This window comes from Ictidomys tridecemlineatus, chromosome 5, assembly GCF_052094955.1.
Source record: "Ictidomys tridecemlineatus isolate mIctTri1 chromosome 5, mIctTri1.hap1, whole genome shotgun sequence".
Lineage (NCBI taxonomy): Eukaryota > Metazoa > Chordata > Mammalia > Rodentia > Sciuridae > Ictidomys > Ictidomys tridecemlineatus.
Window position 1 is genome coordinate 59,191,609 of NC_135481.1, and position 23,202 is coordinate 59,214,810.

A 23,202-nucleotide genomic window follows, 5' to 3' on the forward strand; every position below is an offset into this window, starting at 1 on the left:
CCTTCCTCTGGGAAGAGTGGCAATCTCGCTGCTGGCCCCCTTTAGCTGTTTTCAGACTCCTGGGTCCATGATCTCCTTTGTAGCAGAGGGCTCCTGATGGTTTCTGGAATTATGTTTGTAAAGAGTAGACCAAGGGGCAGGGTGGAGCTCAGTGGTAGAGAACGTGCTTAGCCTACACAAGGCTCTGGGTTCAGTCTGCAGCATGCATGCACACAAACACACACACACACACACACACACACACACACAAAGAAATAAAATAGTGGACAAGGTCAGGGGTGCCGTTATGAGTGAATTAATAGACTAAAAGGTATAAGTAGATAGTAAAGCTATTACTGACTGAACTACCAGTAAATTCTATGACCTTCACTTACACGAGGCTTTGTGATTGGAAAGCATGTTCCTGCCTGTGGTGTCACCTGCTCTCTCAGATGTGCACAGCATGGAGAATCGCTCATCCAGATGAGAAAGGGGAATGGACTAGGGGGCTGATGACATTGGCCCAGCCAAAAAGCCAGCCAAGGGCAGGTGTGCAGCGAGGACCTGCTTTTCTAGGTTCTTTCTAGGATAAAGACTTGTTGCCTAGACTCTTCTACGTGTAGAACCATGGAATATAAAATTGAATTGAGTGTACTGTGATTAAAACTTCTCTGATGTAATGTCATGTAATTATACACTCCACTGGCTTTTTTTTTAAACTTGATAAGATTTAACTCCTCTTATATTTCACTCTTTTGTGTATTGTGCATTGAAAACCTTCTCCTCTTGCCCTTCCAGGATATAGAAAATCAACTTGCAATTAAATCCAAAGTATTGGATGAGCTGAGGCAGAGCTACCTGACTCTGGAAAGTGGGGCAATTCCACTGTTAGAAGATGCAGCATCTGGAATCCACAAGTTGCTTCAAAAGCGGGACAATGTGACTCGTCAGGTGCTGGATTCATTTAGTGTGCTATTTCTCGCCACATAGTCTTCTTATACCTTAAATGTTGTTGTTATTATTCTTTAATTGTGAAGACATGCTCTATACTAAAAAGCAAAAAGTTTCTGAGAGAAAGATTGAAATGGAGAAAAGCCTTTCGAATCCTATTTTATATGCTGAATAATTTGAGGCAAAGCCACTGCTCCTGACATCACTGACAGGCAGGAAATCCACTTGACTGTCCTTGTTTTGTCTAATGTACTCATGCAGACACAAATGTCTCTATCCCCCAAACCCAACAGAGCATCTGGCATTGTTTCCCAGACAGATACACAGGAGCAGCTATGAAGCAGCAGCTCAGGCTCCCCACACACAGGGCAGTGCCTCAGGAACTGATCTTGTCATGTAGCCTCTGTAGGCTAGGAGCATGGTCAGCTTAGAGAGAACTCTGGAGGAGGGCAAAAACACAGCACAGTAGTGAAGAGTAAGAATAGAGGGAGCCAGGCATGGTGGTGCAGGAGGCTGAGGCAAGAGGATCCCAAATTCAAAGCCAGCCTCAGCAAAAGTGAGGCATGAAGCAACTCAGTGAGACCCTGTCTCTAAATAAAAAACAAAATGGGGCTGGGGATGTGGCTCAGTGGTCGGGTGCCCTTGGTATCACCACCCCCTTCCCACCCACCCACCCACCCCCCAAATAAAAGAACAGAGGGAAAGAGTGTGCTGGACACCTGGTAATCTTATGAAAGGCACGTCAAAGTCCCCAGATGGAGGGAAAGACCAGGCAACTCCAAACCTGGCTGCCTGCACTTCCTAGCAACTGAGGGACAAGCTGTAAATACTAACCACTTGCAGGTGTGTCCATGTTTCTCCCACAATCCTCAGTGTGGGTTATTTGTCGTCTGCTAAAACTGACTTTCAACCATGAGTTCCACGAGGGAATTGGGAAGAAGCTGCGTGAATGAGACCTGTAGCAGCCTCCGGCCTCCTTCCCTTCCCAGGACTCCAGCAGAAAAATAGGGAAGAGTTTGCTCAGTAGTTTGTTAAACTTATCTTGTGTGAGTCCCTGTGCTCACTACCAGGAGTAAGATAAGAAAAAAATAAATCCTGCCCTCCAAGATCTCACAGGCAGCGGAGGAAACATAATCATAATACTGTGAATTACAATGTAAAAATATAGAGGGGGAAAATGAAATGAGGTAATATGACAAATACGCAGATAATAGTGCTATCAGGACAGACAAGTAAATAGAATAGAATTGAGAGTTCAAAACCCTCGCTGTACAGTTCATTTATATTTTTTTTAACAAGGGTGTCAAGATGATTCATTCATGGGAAAAATCTTCAAAAAGGCACTGGCACCACCAGACACCCACATTCACACCATATACACAAGTTAACTTAAAATGAATCAAGGACACAATAAAAGCTAACACTGTAAAACTTTTAGAACAGGTATCAATCTTCATGACTTTTTAAAAAATCTTTGTTTCTTTTTTTTTCTCCTTCAGTATTGGAAATTGAATCCAGAGGTGCTCTACCACTGAGCTACATCCCTAGTCCCTTTTTATTTTATTTATTATTACTATTTTTTAATTTTGAGACAGGGTCTTGCCTTGCCCAGGCTGTATCAATTTGTATCCCTGATACTCCTGCCTCAGCCTCTGGAGTATCAGGGAGTACAGGCATGCACCACTATACCCAATTCATGACTGGTTTTCTAGATATGATATGAAAAGATAGATAAATTGATTGAGGCAGGAGAATTACAAGTTCAATGCCAGCCTGGGCAATTTACCAAGGCCTGTCTGAAAACAAATTAAAAAAAAAAAAAAAAAAAAAGGACTGGAAATATAGCTCAGTGACAGAGTGCTTGCACAAATCCCTAGATTCAGTCCCCAGTACTGCAAAAAAGAATATAATACAAATAGCCATAAGTACATGAAAACATGCTTAATGACGTTAACCATCAAGGAAATGAAAATCAAAACCACAATGAAATGCCAGTTCACATCTGTGAGGATAACGATAACAAAGGCAACAGCAAGTGTTAGAAAAGATGGGAAGAAACTAACCCTCAATCACAGTTCACGGGGATGTCAAATGGTGCAGCTACATAGGCAAATAGCCTGATGGTTCCTTTAATGGTTAGGTAGATTGACATCTGCTCAGCAATTCCATCAGATTTAGATAATTCAAAAGAAATTAAAACAAAAAACTTGTACATGAATATTCATAACTATAATTCATAATAGCCAAAGAGGAGAAATAACTGATTATCTATCAATGTATGAATGTTTATATAAAATGTGATATGTCTATATAATAGAATATGCAGCTATAAGAAGGAGTGAAGTATCAGTGTATTTTACAGCATTGAGGGGCTTAAAAGCACTATGTTAAGTGAAAAAAGTTGGTCATAAAAGACTACATATCATATGATTCCACTTATATGAAATAATCCAGCATAGGCAAATCTGTAGAGGTGGAAAGTAGATTAGTGGCTGGGAAAAGTGACAGCCAATGGGCATGGGCTTTTGGTTTTGGAGTGACAGAAGATGTTCTTCATGGTGGCACACACCTGTAATCCCAGAGAACCTGGAGGCTGAGGCAGGAGGATTGCAAGTCTGAAGCCAGCCTCAGCAACTTAGTGAGGGACCTTGTCTTAAAATAAAAAGAAGTGGAGATGTCACTCACTGGGAAACACCTTTGTGTTCAATCCCCAATACCAAAGGAAAGAAAAATATTCTAAAATTAGTTATGAAGATTGTGCTTTTAAAATGGGTGAATTGTGTGGTATGTTAATTGTATCTCAGTAAAGTATTGTTTTTAAAATACAGAGGGTATAAGTTGGAATCCTCCATCCGTAAGATGTTCAGAGTCAATATAGCCTTATGTTAAGAGCAAGGACTCTGGTCACGGTTTTAAAGAGATCCTCATAACATCATTGTCTGTCTATATCAACCTTGGGGAGGTTGTTTCTCTAAGCCTTTGTTTCCTGATCTACAGAGTGGGCATGATAAGACCTACTCATTTCTTCTTACCTCAACCACGATGCCTATCAGTGCTCAATAAATGCTACTCTACGGCTGATCCCAGTTTTCACATTTTGAAAACATTTCTCCTTCTTCTTTCTGCTGTAGTGAGTTTTTCTTAATAAATTTCTTCTTTTCCTTCAAACCACACATACCATGTCTTCTCCATGAAGGTGCAGTATTAAAAGGGGCCCCTGGGAGGCACCACCTCTCTACATGGAAGCTGTGAGCACCTTGCACAGCATGCACCTGGCCATCCTTGTAGAGCAGTGCACCTGTGGGCTCGGGGATGAGCTGGGACAGGCTGGCCTCTGCATCCACACAGTCAACCAATTACAGACTGAAAATATTTGGGGGACAAATTGTGTCTGTACTCAAGATATACAGACTTTTCCCCCTGTTATTATTCCCTAGATAACTATTTACATTGTGTTAGGTATCATCTGTAATCAAGAAATAGTGTAAATTGTATAGGAGGATGTGCAGAGCTTATGTGCAAATACTGCGTCCCTTTACATAAGGGATTTGAGCATCCTTAGATTTTGTTTTCTGATGGGATGTCCTGGAACCACTACCCGATGGATACCTTGGGCAGTTGCCACCCATGCAGGTCTCAGTTTCTGAGAAAAAAACGACCCTGGTGAGGATTTCCCCCCTCACCACACCACTCTTCTTTCTTTTTGTGCTGAGGATCCCCAGGGCCCCTGCATACTAAGCATTTGCTCTATCTCTCAGCATACCCTGACCCCCTAGCATGTTTTCAAGGTTATCAATATTGTAGTTTGTATCAGTAGTTCATTTCTTTTTATGACTGACTATTTCATTATATAGAACAGATGCAGTTCATCTGTTCACCAGTTAGTAAATGTTTGGGTTAGTTCTACTTTTTAGCTCTTAGGAACCACACTGCCATGAACATTTGTGCAAATATATGTTTTTTGTACTCTTGAATCTGTATCTACAAATACCATTATTAGGTCTAGTGGTAATTTGACTTTTTCATTTTGGTGGTACTGGGAAATTGAACTCAGGGCCTTGTACATGCAAGGCAAGTCCTGAGCTATGTTCCCAGTTCCCCCCTCCCTTCTTTTCTTTCTATTTTGAGACAGGGTCTTGCTAAATTGCCCAGGCTGGCTTCACACTTGTAATCCTCCTGCCTCAGCCACCCAAGTACCTAGGGTTATAGGTGTGTGCCACCACAGCCAGCTTCTGTTTGTCTTTTATGGGGAACCGTGGAATGGATTTTAACAGTGGCTACATCCTTTTACATCCACACCTGCAGTGTGTGAGGATTCTTGCCACGCCCTCACCTGTTGTTATCTGACTTTTTGATCCTGGCCATCAAAGTAGATACAAATTGATATCTCCATGTGGTTTTGATTGACATTTCCCTGATGACTATGGAGTGGAGCATCTTTTCAAGTGCTTATGGACCATGGGTGTACCTTTTGGAGAAATGTCTTCTCAAGTCCTTCTCCTATTCTTCAGTTTGGTTATTGTCTTTTATCATTGAATTGTATCCTTTTACTCACAGTCGTATCTAAAGTCATTTTGATTGGCAACAAAATGCTCAACCCCTTTCATCACTATCAAAACATACCAATGGATAAAATGGACCCACTGTTTGCCTTTTGTCCAACTTTGCTCTTTCCCATCCTTTGGCTAGGGCAGGGTTCTCACCAGTTTGTAACTACTTTGCAATAATCAGACCCAAGTTCAAGGTATCATATTTGCAGTTATTAGAGCATTTTCACAGATCCTATTGGGGCGGGGGTTGTTTGTTTGTTTTTTCTTTTATTAATCTCTGTTTTTGTGGATGAGGAAGACAACAGTAGGGTTAAATAATTTACCCAAGGCCAGAAAACTAATACAGTATACCTGAGCAGTGCACTCGGATTCCATTCCTTGCTCACTGTCCTTTTCCAGGGCTCTCAAGAGACCATGTCTTGTCAAGGATTTTCTAAATGAGTTCTGTTTCCTTTTTTCATATAGGTCAGTGAGCTCAAAAGCTTCATGCAGTCGGTGCTACAGGAGTGGAAGTTGTATGATAAACTCTACGATGAAGTGAACATGCTGGCGATCCAATTTGGGTACTGCATGGAACACAGCAAGCCTGTGGTGTTGTCACTGGAGGCCTTGAGGTGCCAGGTGCAGAACCTTCAGGTAAATTAGCCAGAGTGTGGTGCAGTGCATTATTGGCAGGAAATTCCAAATGGAAGCAAGAACAATAAAGGATGCATGTGGGTTTGTGCCTCCACAGAGAAGCCCCAAACAGTGTGTTAATGCAATATCAAAAGTATACCTTGAGCGGGGCTTGGTGGCACACACCTGGAATCCCAGTGGCTTGGGAGGTGGAGGCAGGAGGATTAGTAGTTCAAAGCCAGCTTCAGCAAAAGCCAGGTGCTAAGCAACTCAGTGAGACCCTGTCTCTAAATAAAATACAAAATAGGACTGGGGATGTGGCTCGGTGGTCAAGTGCCCCTGAGTTCAATCCCTAGCACCCCAAAAAAATATATTAAATAAAAGTATACCTTGGGGGGCTGGGTTGTAGCTCAGTGGTAGAGTGCTTGCCTAGCATGTGTGAGGTACTGGGTTCAATCCTCAGCACCACATGAAAATTAAATTAAAATAAAAAATAAAGGTATTGTGTCCATCTACAACTTTAAAAAAAAAAAAAAAGTATACCTTAAAGCCAGGCATGGGCATGGTGACACATATCTGTAATCCCAGGGACTAGGGTGGCTGAGGCAAGAGGATTGTGAGTTCAAGGCCAGCCTCAGCAACTTAGCAAAACTGTGTATCAAAAAAGAAAAAGGGCTGAGGATGTAGCTCAGTGGTAGAGGGCCTCTGGGAGCAATCCCCAGGATCAAAAACGTAAAGTATACCTTTAAATTCTAAAGTGAGTCATGTGAGCAAAAGAGTAAAACTATCAAACCATACGTTGATTTTCCTTCATTTTCCATGTTCATATTATTTTGCAATTTAAAAGTTTTACTGTGGGGCTAGAGGTGTACTTTAGAGGTATAGCAGTTGCCTACGACATGCAAGGTCCTGGGTTCCAACCCTAGCATTGCAAAAAAAAAAAAAAAGTTTTACTGTGTGACTGCTCTCATTGTGTAGCATTGAGAAGCAAGAACTGCTGTCTTCCGTGGAGTGGGAAGGCCATCTGAAACTGACTCTCCTGCTCTGTTCTTAGTCTCTTCAAGATGAAGCTGAGATCAGCGAAGGGAGTTGGGAGAAACTCCGGGAGGTTATTCATAGACTCAAAGATTCCTGCCCCTCAGTTGCTGAAATAATTGAAGAGAAATGCCAAGACACTCATGCAAGGTACACTTTAAGATGCAATCAGAATGATAGACCTAAGGTCTTGTAAGGTCTTCCTGGTCCTCTGAGATGACTGGTTCTATATTATTCTGGCCTCTGCTTTCAATGGTCTAGTTCATGTACAATTAGATGCCGTGTGAGGGCTGGCATGTGCCTCCTGTAGTAATTGGACATGAATCTAAAAATGCCCTAATTACAGCCCCAGGGTAGCCACTTACAGAGAGCATGCACTGAATGTCAGGAGCCATCTCAGGAACATCAGAGGCAGTGGCAGAAACACACTAAGGGGTGGGCCGGGTGGGTGGATTGCAGGAGTCCATCAAGCATCACCATAAACATTGTAAGCTGGAAAAAAAAAGAACGTTGTATCTCTTGGGGAAGCCATTTCTGGTGGAAAGGAAGGAATATTTGTGACTGGAAGGAATTCTTTGAAAAATTGCCGCTTGTGGCATATGAAAGTCTTTCCAAAGTGTGTGGCCCTCATTAATTGCAAGACTTTGATTTGGGGCATATATATGAAAGCGAATGTGCTGGAGACAAGGACAAAGAGGTCAAGCCGCCTTGAGGGTCCTTCTCCACTCCTCCTCCACGCAGATGCAGCCACTCCAATAAATCAACTTTGAACAAGTACTGAACAAAGGAAATCAAACTCTCTACCCTGCAGTGATGTCCTCAGGTCTCGATCCAGTCTATATTGGAAAAGGGAGTAAGCAGGAGCATAGAAATATATTCAACTACACATAGAGTTATCAGGGCCACCCTCAACTTAAGGTAGTACGGTTGCTATTTGAAGAGTCCTGGTCACCACCGCATGTACAAGTTCAACTTGTACTATTTGCAGACCATTTTGTCCAGTTGTTTAAAATTATTTTTTATTAATAACTTGAAAAAAATATATTTTTAAAAGTCACATAGGAGAGAAACGCAAGATATAGACTGTATATGGAATAAAACAATTCCCATTTACGTTTATAAAAGTGATATTTTGCTTTTTGATTTTATTGGAAAATAAACTTACTTGACATAAACACATTTTAAGACTCGTTTAAAGAAACTCTCTGTGGATTGGAAGTATCTCCCACATGGAGAAGCTTCATCAGGTGTACAATTTAGTGCTTTCTCCCCCTTTGCCTAAGAGGTATTCATAATACAGTGGATATTTCTTGCTAATCACCAATGCTGTCACTTTTGTTGAATACTATAGTCAAGTAAATATCCTGATTTGGATCTGTTTATATTGCAGTTTATTAAATGGTGATGCCATTCATTTTAAAAAGCATTTGGCAGTGTCTTATCCACCTACTCTTAAATTCATAGTTGAGTGTGTATATTATACTTTTGCTATAAGAAAAAGGATGGAATGAGGGTCCTGTTGTCACATTGCACTGACAGGTGGACCCAGGTAAACCAAGATCTTGCAGATCAGTTGCAGGAGGCCCAGACTCTGCTCCAGCTCTGGAAAGTTTATCGAAGTGCTCATGTGGAAGCCACGGCAAGGCTAGAGCAGCAGGAAGCCAAATTTCAACAGCTTGCAAACATCAACATGTCTGGAAACAACCTGGCAGAGATCCTGCCAGTGGCCCTGCAGGACATAAAGGTGGGTACAGAGCCCAATGGGAAACCAAAGCCAAGTCAGCCCAGCTGACAGGGCCAGTGAGGGACAGCCTCAACCTTGAAATAAGACAGACCTCAGAGATATCAGTCAGGACAAGTGCCCTGAGGCACCAGGTGCCCAGGCTGACAGTGAGGCGGAATGTGTGGGGCTGAGAGGAACAGAGCAGCTGGCAGCTCAGAGCAGAGGTTCCGGCAGCAGCCAGGAGGGACCTGGAAGCACCATGTTCTAAGTCAACACTTTGACTCTGGCAGTTAAATCTCTGAAGCAAAAGCCTTATATAAAGTCTGAGATAAAAGCAAAAGTGTGGGCTGGGGTTGTCGCTCAGTGGTGAAGCGCTTACCTCTCACATAGGAGGCACTGGATTTGATCTTAGCACCACAAAAAATAAATAAAGGTATTGTGTCCATCTACAACTAAAAATATTAAAAAAAAAAAAAAAAAAAAAGGAAAAGTGTCTCCCCAGAGTGGGGCCATTAAGGAATCTCTTGTTTTAGAAATAATCATGAACTTGGTGCCACTTTTCTGTGGGAGTAGTGATTTTTAGAGGATATTTAAGAGCAGTACAGTCTCCTCTGTGGTGTTTTTCATATTAGAGTTACGAAATGTCCAGAAAGTGAATAATTTTTAGTTTTAAACTTAGTGACCAGGGGTATTTTGGATCTTCTGATGTTCAAATCAAAACAAAGTAAACAGTTGAATTAAAGACATAGGAATGCAGCTGAGCCATATTTCTAATCTACTTCTACCTGATTGGTTGTTTTAAAACAAAACAAAAATCTTGAAATTTCAAACACAAAACATCACCAAATGTAGTCCTAAAATCCGCTTGATTGAGATTCTATAGCCTCTGCAAAGTGAGTCCACGTTTATATCAGGAAGTCTGAGGAGAAGGGGTCCAGATCACAATGATTCTTGAAATGGTGTGCAATCTACAAGCACACGAGTCTAAACAGTTGGTCTGCAGCTTCCATAAACTAGATCTCTCAACTCTTTTGGACAGTGGTCAGTTTTAGCTGTGAACTGACAAATTTCAGAACGGTTCAGTGAGACACCTCATTTGAAGAGATCTTAGCTTTCTCAGCTACTTAAAAGGAACAGTAACAAAAAGGTAAGCCCACAAGTTCAAGGCAAAAGTTCTAGATTTTTTTGATGCTGATGGAGTGGCAGGGGCTAGAGACTGATGTGAAAGGAGGGAGAAGTATGATTCCTCTTTCTTCTCCAGGAGCTGAAGCAGGAAGTGCAGAAGACAAAAGAAGTCTTTCTCCAAAATTCCATCCTCCTGGACCGATTCCCACAACCTGCAGAGTCCAACGCCTCGGGGCTCTTTTCTGGTCAACTGTATTCCCTCCGGAGAGCTATTTATTTGGAAAAGATGCTGCTTGTGAAAGCAAATGAATTTGAGGTTCATCTTACTTTTCCATTCAAATTGTAGTCGTGGACATTGATGTGCTAATCTCAATCCCTCTTAAGAGTGCTTTTTGGACAGCACGTAAGGGAAAGAGCAGAATGACAACACCCGGTGTTATTCTGTCTTCAATCACTTGGGCATGGGAAGATCTTAATGGAATGTGTTAGTTTAAAAATGTGATGTTTTATTTAGATTTCCTAGTAGGGCAGTTGAGTCATAGAAGTAGCTGCTGGATGGCCAGTTGCTATATTGTTTATTCACTTTCTGAAAAGCTTTTAATGTGTGAGCTATATAGAGGCCTTGGAGTGCCAGTCTCAAGTCTCAATAGCAACAAGAAGTAAAACTAGCAGGCCTAAGAGCTGGTTCTCCTCTGTGTGGTCCCCTCAACAGGTGAGCTTTCCTTCTATGAAGGTCAGACGCACTGGGTGAAAATCTATGGTCTTCAGATTAGTGGTCTATGAACTTTTCAGACAGTAATGAGCTGCTGGGGGTGGCAAATACTTGAACTTTTATCCTTCCCCAAGGCTATGCTAACTCTGTGATATATGCTCATGGAAACTGTTTGTAATGAATATCTCTCCTTCTAGTTTGTTCTCTCACAGTTTAAGGATTTTGAGAACCGGCTGGAATCTTTAAAAGGCCTCATTATACACGAGGAAGAGAATTTGGATAAACTTTACCAACAAGACAAAGAAGAAAATCCTGGCTCGTTCCTGGTATTGGCAATATTTGTCTTTCCTCAGGGCTTACACTCACCATAGGATGAAAAAAATAAGCTAATTACTGTTGCACTATAGAATCAGTTTCCACCCTAATTAACACTTGAGCACAGTTATTTGCTAACCATTTATTCCTGCCCTATTTTTTCTAGGGTCTAGAAAAGTAGAACACATGGAGATCTATTTTAGTAAAAAGTCATAGTAACTTTTCCTAGATTTTCTGTTATTTTGTGGTTCTTATTAATTAACTTATGTGAACCAAAATCAGCTACTGTGATTATTTTTTCTGGTTGGTTGAAGATCAAGTGTAAAATATTCTATCTGAATGGTATGTTTTTTGTTTTTGTTTTTGTTTTTTTTCACATTTTTTTATTGTTGGTTGTTCAAAACATTACATAGTTCTTGATATATCATATTTCACACTTTGATTCAAGTGGGTTATGAACTCCCATTTTTACCCCATATTCAGATTGCAGAATCACATCAGTTACAGAATGTTTTTTTATCGGGAATGGTAGCACATGCCTGTAACCCTAGAGTCTTTAGGAGGCTGAGGCAGTAGGATTGCAACTGGGATGCCAGCCTGGCCAACTTAGTGATACCCTGTCTCAAAGTTTAAAAAAGGGAACTGGAGGTGTAACTCAGTGGTAAGCACTTACCTAGCATGCATGAGACCATGGGTTCAATCCCCAATACTGCAAAGAAAGAAAAAAATTGTGTATTTTTTTCCTTTTTAAAAATTACCTTAATAAATTTTGTATAGTTAGCATAAGTGAATGAAAGAATTTAGGAATTCTGGATCTTGCAACTCTTAAGGATTGATATTTATAACCTTAGATGAGGAGCAGCAAATGAGGTACCATATCCAAATTCAAGTCAACCTGCTATTATTATAAAGTTTTATTTGAAGCCAGACATGCCCCTCCATTAACACATCTTCTATGAGACTTTTCATACTTTAAGGGTAGAGTTGAAGAGTTGTTATAGAGATCATATGGCCTACAAAAACCTAACGCATTTATTTATTTACTTATTTATGGTTTTTGTTTGTTGAGATGGGGTCTTCCTATGTTGCTCAGACTTAGAACTTGTAGCTTCAAGCAGTCTTCCTGCCCCAGGATGCCAAGGAGCAGGGACTCCCGGTGCTCAACACCATGTTCAGTTCAAGCATAAAATATGTATGATCTGGCCCTTTGCAGAAAATGTTTGCTGACCTTGACCTAGACTATTACAGTAGAGTTCTATAGTGATAATATGGATATTGTGAGACATGTTTGCTTAACATATTATTGACCTACTTACAGGCTGTACCTAGAATATCTTTTTACAGGTAAAATGTTAATGAATTTGCTTTCTTGTGATTTTATATTCTATCAAAATATGGGAATAATATTTTCTTAAAGTATGGTTTAAGTTATCATGCTTTGCTGGGGGTATATTTTGTTTGAGCCTATTTTCAGTCTTGCTCAGACAAAAAAAAATTGATTTCCCTTCCTACTTCCTGGGCTATTTCAATGTCTAGCTAACTAACTGTGGGCAAGTCATTCACCTGTTCAGGCCCCAGTTTTCCCTCATCTTTAAGATAAGGAGGCCATTTCATCATCTAAGTATTCTTATTGGCATCCAAAAATCTGGTCTTTATTTTTTTTATAGAATCATGTGCTAGCATTGATAGCCCAGTCTCCTGACATTGAACGTCTGAATGAAGACAGCCTCATGCTCCCACTCAGTGACATGCCCCTGAAGACATTACAGAATATGAACCGGCAATGGATTCGCGCCACTGCCACAGCGCTGGACCGCTGCAGGTCAGAACATCCCATCTGTGCCATTGTTCCAATTTGGGTAAAATGAACAGCTCAAGTTCAGGAAAGTCGTCATCACGTGGTACTGTTTTGTTTGTTTTTAAACCTTTGCAGCGAGCTGCTGGAAAGTGGGTTAAATGAAAATTTTCTTCATTGTTGTGAAAAGTGGGTGCAACTTTTGGAAAAGATAGAAGAGATGCTCAAAGTGAATATTGCCAACAGCCTCCCTGCTCTCCTGGAACAGCAGAAAGCTTATGAGGTAAACCTGTGCTCTCTGGAGCAGGAGTCCGGGAAAGATAGATCCAAATACAATAAGTACCTACCTATCACTCTCTAACTACAGAGTGAACATCTTTAAGCAAATTCAGTAATTAACTGATCATTTGTAAACTTCTCACACATTTCATACGTTTCAACATTTTGTTACAATGTTTTATAAGTGACAGCACTCCTAGATTTCCTGCAGTGCATGGAAGCTTCTAGCATAACTTTGCTTCTACAGAATGCAAATATACCCATCAAATAATATACCGAGAGCATACTAAATTACTTCAGCTCATTTCTGCATTTTCACTAATTCTCTATAGGAGTGAAGTACCCTCTGCAATAATAATTGCAACGTTTAGTAGTTCACAGAAGTATTCCCCCTTGCTATACTGATGTATATTCAAAATCCTCCTGGTGGCAAATCCTGCAAAGTGTGCCTGATTATTTCACTGTTACTTTTTAACATAACTGATTTTAGTCTATACTGTTACTAAGATCATCCAATGGAGCCTGGCAGGATGGCACTCACACATCTGAAATCCCAACAACTTGGGAGGCTGACGCAGGAGGATCACAACTTCAAGTCCAGCCTAAGCAACTTAGTGAGACCTTGTCTCAAAATAAAAATTGAAAAGGGCTGGGGGTGTGCCTCAGTGGTAAAGCACCCTTAGATTAAAACCCAGTACAAAAAAAAAATCCAATGGAAATGAGCATTTAGGCATAATTATGATTAGACCTATTTGCTCTAAGGAAATGTTGGGGTGATGGTTGAGCATTTCCAGTTGAACTCAAATAACTTGAAAACAAATCATTTCTATATCCCCTGCCATCATAGATTTTAATAAGAAATTTGTACCAGGAAGCTATGTTGTAGTTGTAAAAGAAGGGATCTCCACACTCATAAAAACGAATTCTAGCTGAGAATTTTATGTTTTGACCCATGCAGATGTTAGAAGCTGAAGTTTCTATAAACCAGACAATTGCTGATTCTTATGTCACCCAGTCCCTACAACTCCTGGACACAACAGAAATAGAAAAGAGGTAAGCCCTCTAGGACTTACAGAAATAATGCAGTTGATTGAGACAGACCTCTGACATGCAGATCTTTCTTCCTTTCTCTCTCTTTCGCTTTCTTTCTTTTTTTTTTTTTTTTTTTTTGTGTGTGTGTGTGTGTGCACTGACCGAGTCAGAGTAATTAGTTTTCCATCTCCTCACCCTTTCTTTATACTTAGAACCCCCAAACACCTCTCTTCCAGTTCTTCTTAAAATATGAAGAAGGTTGTGACTCATAGTCACCCACTTTGCTACAGAAAACTAGAACTTACTTCTTTTAACTGCCAGCACATTATTCTGCTCGTGTCCATGCCCTGAAGCCAGGTTAGCTGATAGATCACTATGAGTCCAGTCTTCTGGCAGTACATCAGGACAGGGTCTTGCTGTGTGGCCATAAAAACACCGGTGGCTCTTTTCCCTATGGTAGATGGATGGGGTCAGTAGCACAGAAGCTTTTGAAAATACCCATTCCCCAGGTATAGTAAATTTTAATCCAGAATGGTTCTTCTGTAATATGTTTCATCACCCTCATGATGGTTTGTTATTTCAAAATAAGTTTTTAAATGCTTCTGTTCCTAATAAGAAACCATGTCATAGTTGTTAAAGAAGGGACTTCTCTCCAGGCTGACCGCCTGGGGTTAGGACCAGTGCTGGTCTAGCTGAGCAGAGCCCCCATGGCCAGTCTGCTGACCATAACTGAACTCTTCCTGTAGCTGGCTCATGTGGCAGGCTCTTTATTCTTAAAATTTAAGAACAATTTCCAGTAATCAGTAACACCACAAGGTACCTGCCTATTCATTTGTTTCCTTTCGATGCCAACTCCAAGATTTCTAGGCAGCATGTGGCATAATATATGTTAACACTGCTCAGTTTGTTTAAGGAAATAATTGTATATACTGGCAAAACACCAATTATATGCAGATTATCTTCTGCTAAACACTTTTTGCCAACCACACATTGCCTCTTCCAAAGCTTCCCCTTAGGTTTAAGTGGAATGGGTCTCAAATTTTAACAAGTTGTTTGATGCAAATTGTACATACAAATAGCAAATCTGAGTTTCTATGACTCACTGACAGTTATTATTTCTTGTGTGATCATGTCAAGAATCTCTAACCATCTATTTTTCCCAGACCAGAATTTGTTTTGGAATTCTCAAATCTGACGGACCACTGGCAGAGTGCTGCCCAAGGCATTCGGCAGAGGAAGAGTGACATTGACCAGCTGGTGAGGCAGTGGCTATACTTCACCTCCTCCATGGAGGACTTGTTCCGCTTCCTCACCAACACTAGCCACATGCTGTCCGCAGTAAAGGATCAGGATTGCTACAGCCTCTACCAAATCAGAAGTCTAATCCATGAGCTAAAGGTAATGCATGCAGCAGTAGTGTGAGAAACATGAGGTAGTTATCATTTGCTAAATGTTCATTCACCTAAAGTTTTGTATTTTCTCCAAGTATGCTCTGCTCAATGGGAAGCCAGCTGGATATAGTCACCACAGTCCACCGCCTGGTCTAGCCTTGTAGGATTAGAAACTCCAATATACCTGTTCATCTAGAATAGCAAGGCTCATCCAGGGGCAGTGGTACATACCTATAGTCCCAGCGATTTGGGAGGCTGAAGTAGGAGGACCTCAAGTTCAAAGCCAGCCTTACCAACTTTGCAAGGACCTAAGCAACTTAATTGGACTCTTCCTCAAATTAAGAAATAAAAATGGCTGAGAATGTGCTTTAGAGGTAGAGCACCCTTGGGTTTAATCTTCAGCACCAAAAAACAGTAATAATAACCATAGAAATAGAGGGCTTTCTTGGGCCATGGGATGAAGCTGGAAGCAAAGATGAGTGGATAGTGCCTGACACAGTGGCACACACCTGTTATCTGAGCAACTAGGGAGGCTGAGGCAGGAGTATTGCAAGTTCAAGGCCAGCCTAGACAACTTAGTGAGATCCTATCTCAAAATAGAAAATTAAAAGGGCCAGGGATATAGCTCAATGGTAGAGTGCCCCTGGTTCAATCCCTAGTACAGGGGTAGGTATGGGAGATGGGTTAGAGCCAAACTCAGAAGTTACACATGTCCCATCTGCCATATTCTGTTAATCAAGGCCATTAGACACACCCACACAGGTTCAAGAGGAGGGGACAAAGGGACCACCATGTGATGAACAGTGGCAAGGTTCCAGAAGAACTTGTGGGACTGAGAGTGTTGTGATTATTTTATGAGAAAAAAAAAAAAACAGTTTGCCATACCAGTTGGAAGCTGTTCCTGTAGTCTTGGAGAGTTGTTATGATAGCTAAGACAAGAGCCATCTGAGTGGAGATTTTTTTTTTAAGGGCTATTTTTGTAGATAGAGTTTACAAAATTCACTAACAGTTTGAATGTGGCAAGTAAAGAAAAATGCAGTCCAGGATGACTCTCGTTTGGGGCTGGAGACCAAGCCAGGGAAGAGAAAGACCAGGTGGCAGAGGGGCTGGAAGATCTGGGGGGACGGGGTATGTTCCTGGAGTCAGTTTCTCTTATTTCCTCTGCTCCTTTGGGTTTGAATGATCTCAAGTCTTCCCAGAAACACCTTTGTACGTAAATCAGTGCTCATTGTTGTTTATCAGCTTCTGTCTTGGAAATGTCTACCTTATGTCCTAGATAAGAAATTTGAAGATGAAGGAAATCATATTTGGAAAGAAAAAAGGTATCGAAATTTTTCCCATGAAAGCAAATTCTTTCAGAAGCATGAATCAATTAAAAATTTTTACTTCATTTTTGTATTTATAAATAGCTAATTTACATCCTCACTAAAGAAAAGCCTTTGTGATGTTCAGGTAGAATTGTTTTAAAGTGTCCTTTTAGTGCATGTATTAATATACATGTTTGTGTAATAATCTTGAAGTGTTTTTTTTTTAACCTCTTTTATTCTGTCCTCTTTTACATTTGTTCAGGATGATATGCCCATTATACTCCTCTGGATTGCCATGGTGATAAATAGTACGAATGATAATTTCGGGTCTAATACTAAATCATTTTCTTAATACACTTAGATCCATTTACCTTTATAAGCTTTTATTCTATGAAGCATATATTTTAAACTTCCCTTTCCATCATTACACTAAGAATGTTAATCTCTTACTAAACCTTGTTTTATTTATTTATCTTAATTAATTATTTTAAGAACATCTTCCTTGGTAATGTGCTGTCTACTCAAAGTAAAACATTAGCTTTGGAAGTGGCTAAGAGCCCATGTATACATGTGTAAGTGCTTGTGCATGATGCCCGTTCTAACCAGATTTGTTTGGTCTATGTCTAATTTAACATTTAAGAAAAGCTTTCAAATCAAGCACCACGATGCACACCTATAATCCCAGGTACTCAGAAAGCTGAGACAGGAAAATTGCAAGTTCAAGACCAGCCTCAGCAACTTAACAAGGACCTAAGCAACTTAGTAAGACCCTATCTGAAAATTAAAAAAATAAAAAGGGCTGGGAATATACTCAGTGGTAAAGTGCCTCCGGTTCAATCTCTGGTACCAGCAAGAGGAGTGGGGAGTGACAGAGGAAGGGAGAGCAGAAGAGAGGAGGAAGAGAAGGAAGGAAGAAAAGAAGTGCTTTGAAGGAAATCTAGACAAACACACACCATCACATTTGTATCACATCAGTGATTGAAATCAATATTTTTTTTTCTTTTCAGAATAAGGAAATCCATTTTCAGAGATGGCAAACCACCTATGCACTAACCTTGGAAGCTGGGGAGAAATTACTGAACGCACCTAACCTGGAAGCAAAAGAGTCCATGAACAAGAGAATCAGACAGCTGCAGAACAACTGGAAGGACACGGAGCTCCATCTAGCACAGATGATTAAGCATCTCCAAAGCATCATAGAGGTAAACCACCATGTATTCATACATTCATGGTGTTCAAGTACTCTATATAGGATTTTTATTTGCCGTGTGAAGATGGGAGTGACTCTAGGAAATCTAATGTTGTGAGTTTTCCAATGGAACTCAAATTCTACTCACCTGTGAGTTATACTAGTTACTTCATAATAGTAAAATAATAATATAAAACACCGAAAAAGCTTAGTGATAAGTATATAATTAGTTAAGGCTCTAGTAAGATATTTACATTTATGAAGTATGAAACAATCATTTTTGGTAGAAATTTAACCCACAAAGCTAACCTTCCATACAATGGTCTATCCTGGGGTAAAATATATGAAATAAACACAAAAACTGTACTTTTTTTTTTGAGTGCTGAGGATTGAACTTGGACACTCAACCACGGAGCCATATCCCCCAGCCTTTTTTTTTTTTTTTTTTGTAGTTGTTGCTGATGTTGTTGTTTTATTTTTAGTTGTAGATCATCATAATTATTTTATTTATTTATTTATGTGGTGCCGAGGATTGAACCCAGTGCCTCACACATGCTAGGCAAGCACTCTACCACTGAGCCACAATCCCAGCCCCTAGCCCTGATTTGTATTTTATTTACAGACAGGGTTTCACTGAGTTGCTTAGTGCCTTGCTTTTTCTGAGGCTGGCTTTGAACTCGTGATCCTCCTGCCTCAGCCTCCCAAACCACTGGGATTATAGGCATGTACCACCACACCTGGCTGACACTACATTTTTCTGCTGTGATCAGAGAATACTCTTTTCCACATAAGTGAATTTTCCGGATACCAGATAATTTATGACTGCACACTTAAGAATTGAAATGTTCCAGCCGGGCACCATGGCACATGCCGATAATCCCAAATGGCACAGGAGGCTGAGGCAGGAGGATTGCAAAGTCAGCCTCAGCAATTTAACAAGGCCCTAAGCCACTTAGCTAGACTCTGTCACTAAATAAAATATAAAAGGGGCTGGGATGTGATTCAATTGTTAAGTGCCTCTGGGTTCATTCCCTGGTACAAAAAAAAAAAAGAAGAAGAAGAAGAAGAAGAAGAAGAATTGAAATGTTCCCCACCAACCCTTTTCTCTAAGTTGTCCAAGCTGACCCCAATTTGTGTTCATCCTGCCTCAGCCTCTCAAATAACTGCAATTATAGGCATATGCCACCACTTCCTGTTCCAAAGTATTTTATTTTGAATCTTTAGTAGGAAAATTGTTGTTTTGCCAAAATTCCATGGTATTCTCAAGGACTTGAGCTGATTTGAACCTATGACCCAAAACTTAGATGCTCTTTAAGTTCTGATATAATTTTTATGATTTTTCTTTCTCTTTTCTGAATAGGAAGCTATTTTTTTTTTATTATTATTCCCATCTTTAAGTTTCCCTACTCCATATGGCCCACTCTCCTCTAATCAGTTGTGTGCACTGATACTAGATAACCAAGCTTGTCAGGGGCACCTTTTCAAATGAAGTATAACTGTGCTGAGTTTGGGCCTAAGCATTTCTCCTGTGAATGAAGTGTCTGAATTTTATGTGGTATGTGGATTTTATGTGAAATTCATGAGCTCGCAATCTCTGGTTGACCATCTGCTTTATTTGTAAAGCATGATGGTAAGGGAAAATAAAGGTTTGGTGGGAGCAGCTGGGACTCACAGTTCTGCTTCTCTCTTTGCTTTCTTCCTAGTTGAGTACCAGGAAGTAGATGCTGCTAGACAAATGGCCTCCCCTTCAGTGGTAGGGTTCCCTAGATTTGGGTCACCCTGAGTATGTTTAGGTAGCAGTTGTACTGAGAAACGGAATGGTGTTTCATTGTATGTTTGTCTACTTTTACTAACCTAAGAAATAGAAACTTAACCTAATGAGCCCAGTATAAATACCCTGAACTTGAAAATGCAGGTTTCTATTTGCTCAGTAATGTGAGATCTAAGGAAAAGAGATGGTCAGTACTAGGCTAGGCTTTTAACCCCCTCTCCGTGGGGTCAGTCAGTATTCTCTGAGTCTCATTTTAAGTGTGTTAATATTTACCCTGTGTCCCAAGGTCATAACTCCCATGAGTTGCTGAAGTTTGAAAAGCTTTGTAAAACTGCAAAGCACTATAGAGAAAGTGGCAGTCAGGGCAGTAATGAGAACAGACAAGGGAAGTTGAATGTAAAGGGGTTGCTACAACCAGGCATTGGAAGAAGCAGAGAGCCAGCAGAGGGGTGACATTAGAAAAGAAGACCAGGAAGGGGCTGAGTATTTTTTTTTTTTTTTGCTTGATGGTGCCATCAACAGCATATGCCTAAGACTGAATGCTAAAAGTTCATCTTACAGTAGCTTTTTAGATCTAGACTTCTCCAAAACTCAAAAGGAAGGTTGGGTAGATGACAAAGACAAGCAGGGAGGAAGAGAGATTTCAATCCAAACGAGCCACTGGTAAAACTGCAAAGGCCATGTCAAGTCATATTGATGTCCCCTCTGCTCCTTTAGATCAGTCTACTCAAGACAGGGAACCAGGCTGCAATGTGATTTATAAAAACACACAAGAACTGGGCATGAGGGTGCATACCTACAATCCCAGCGGCTTGGGAGGCTGAGCCAGGAGGATTGCGAGTTCAAAGCCAGCCTCAGCCACCTATCGAGGCCCTAAGCAAATCAGCAAGACCCTGTCTCTAAATAAAATTTTTAAAAGGGCTGGGGATGTGGCTCAGTGGTTAAAGACCTCTGGGTTCAATCCCTGGTACCAACACATACACACACACACACACACACACAGAAAGACTATGTGGATTAAATGAGCTATTTTATTTGTACAATTGTTTCTTAAGAACCAAGTACTTATCCAATTTAAATACTGTTTTTAAACAGACCTGGGACCAGTGTGAAAAGAAAATCAAGGAACTGAAAAGCAGGCTGCAAGTTTTAAAAGCACAAAGTAAAGATCCTCTTCCAGAACTTCATGAGGACCTCCACAGAGAAAGAGAGCTGACGAAGGTACTGAAGTCTCACAGTGGTTGGGATAATCATTTAGCTGTTCTCAGAGCTCCTGAGGTGTTTGCTTGACTTTATTTCCATGTTGAAACTGAGTTTCACATTCAGTCAAAGAAGATTTTCCCTATCTTCTAACATCACATTCTGGGCTCTGAAGGTATTAAAATTGGTGATTTTTGTAATCATCATATGAAGACGAGGAAAGTTTTTGCAAAAATCTATTCTTGGGATCTTAGGGATTTTCTCTTCCAGATCCTCTTTCTGTTGTTGCTCCTCTGTGATATAAGATGTGGTCTCTGGGATTACTTTAAAAGCAATTCCTTTATCAAATGACCTTGTCTTTGAAATTAGTACAACTGAAGAATTCATTTTTAAAACCAGTATGTTGAGTTTTTTACTCAAGTATAACATTTTCCTAAAATTCTTCTAAACCAAATTGTGCTACTATGCCTAATTGACCACACTGGCAAATACCCACATTCCTGGATATTTTAAGTCTTTGCAGAAGGCAAGTCACAAGCTTATGGATAGGAATTTGGACTATAAAATTCCCAAGTCAGGAACTTCCTGCATCTCTCTCTCTCCCCCGCCCCCATCTTTTGGAGCTGGGGATTGAACCCAGGGCCTGTCCATGCAAGGCAAGTGCTCTACCAACTGAGCCATATCCCCAGCCCCTGCATTTCTTTCTTATCTGCAGTTTGGTGTTTAAAAACATGGAGTGCCTACCAGAATCAGTGCCTTTTAATTTTTTAAGCTGAAAAAAAAATAGGCATTAATGGGTTGCCATTTTTGTTTTTGGTACTGGGGATTGAACCCAGGGCCACTTAACCACTAGGTCACATCTCGGCCCTTTTCATTTTTTATTTTGAGACAGTCTTGCTAAGTTGCTGAGGCTAACCTCAAACTCTGAATCCTCCTGCTTCATCCTCCAGAGTTGCTAAGATTACAGGTGTGCACCACCACCCCTGGCATGAGCTGTTTAATACTTGAAACTGTGCCAGAAATAAGGATCCTCCCCCATATGACTATTACTCAGCTAAAAATTAAAACATTACCAATACAGTTTAAGCTCCCATGTACTTTCCTTCCTCAAAGGTATCCATCCCAATCCTAATTTTGGCATTTGTCATTCTTATTCATTCCTTTATCATTTTAATGCATAGTTATCCTTCTCAATGAAATACAGAAGTACAGCTCTCTGGGTTTCAATAAGTGGCACCATAGTATATAACATAAATACAGTTTTTTTTCCCTTATGTTTTTTTTTAAGTCACCAGTATGATAACTATAGCTTCTTCCTTCTGCCTACTGTATAGTATGAATTTGTTTTTTCCTTCTCCAATCATTAGGGATTGTCAGATTTTTATTTTTAACTTTTGATAGTCTGATAGGTGTGAGATTGCATCTCTTTATAGTTTACTAGCCCATTTCATTTTTTACATTGAGACACTATGTTGCTTAGGGTCTTGCTAAATTGCTGAGGCTGACCTCAAACTTTCAATCCTCCTGTCTCAGCCTCCCAAGTTGCTGGGATGACAGGCATGCACCACCATGCCTGACCTATTTATATTTTTACTCATTTTGTGTTGGGTTATTTATCCTCATCTTATTGAATTGAACAAGCTGCTTTCTTATTCTTTTTATTGCGGGGGGGGGGTATCAGGGATTGAACTCAAAAGCACTCAACCACTGAGCCACATCCCCAGCCCTATTTTGCATTTTATTTATAGACAGGGTCTCACTGAGTTGCTTAGCACCTTGCTTTTGCTGAGGCTGGCTTTGAACTTGTGATTCTTTTGTCTCAGCCTCCCAAACTGCTGGGATTATAGGCATGTGCCCCAGCACCCAGCTGCTTTTTTATTCTTAATACATTACTCCTGTGTTGAGTATATGCATTATAAATGTCTTCTTCTGTCAAGGAGCTTGGTTTTCTACTTTTTCTTGTGTCACTGGCTGAACAAAAGATTTTGTGTTATTTTAATTGTAGATGAATTTATTAATATTTTCCTATGTGATTTATGTTCTTTTCTCCTTTGGGAAATCTCTATACTTACATCATAAAATATATTTCCTTCTGAAAGTTTTCAAATTTTGCTTTATACATTTACCTCTTTATTTGTTGAAGACTTGATTTTGGCGTATGTTTTAAGTGAGGATTTATTTTTTCATATATCTGTATTATCCTGGCACCTGTTTATTGAATGGTCCAGTGTTA

The 23,202-nt window shown here is 40.3% G+C and overlaps 1 protein-coding gene across 9 annotated transcripts in view; it reads left to right on the forward strand.

The window, feature by feature from the left end:
- The window catches only part of Syne2 (spectrin repeat containing nuclear envelope protein 2), a 321,684-nt gene that overhangs the window by 254,454 nt on the left and 44,028 nt on the right, over window positions 1-23,202 (forward strand). For all 9 annotated transcript variants that reach the window (XM_078050038.1, XM_078050030.1, XM_078050033.1 and 6 more), the window contains 12 exons: window positions 778-930; window positions 5,946-6,116; window positions 7,150-7,280; window positions 8,670-8,874; window positions 10,115-10,294; window positions 10,888-11,016; window positions 12,673-12,827; window positions 12,939-13,083; window positions 14,038-14,132; window positions 15,275-15,509; window positions 17,817-18,011; window positions 20,865-20,990. In XM_078050038.1, the coding sequence (XP_077906164.1) occupies window positions 778-930; window positions 5,946-6,116; window positions 7,150-7,280; window positions 8,670-8,874; window positions 10,115-10,294; window positions 10,888-11,016; window positions 12,673-12,827; window positions 12,939-13,083; window positions 14,038-14,132; window positions 15,275-15,509; window positions 17,817-18,011; window positions 20,865-20,990 (1,920 nt within the window). The remainder of the gene's footprint in view (window positions 1-777; window positions 931-5,945; window positions 6,117-7,149; window positions 7,281-8,669; window positions 8,875-10,114; window positions 10,295-10,887; window positions 11,017-12,672; window positions 12,828-12,938; window positions 13,084-14,037; window positions 14,133-15,274; window positions 15,510-17,816; window positions 18,012-20,864; window positions 20,991-23,202) is intronic.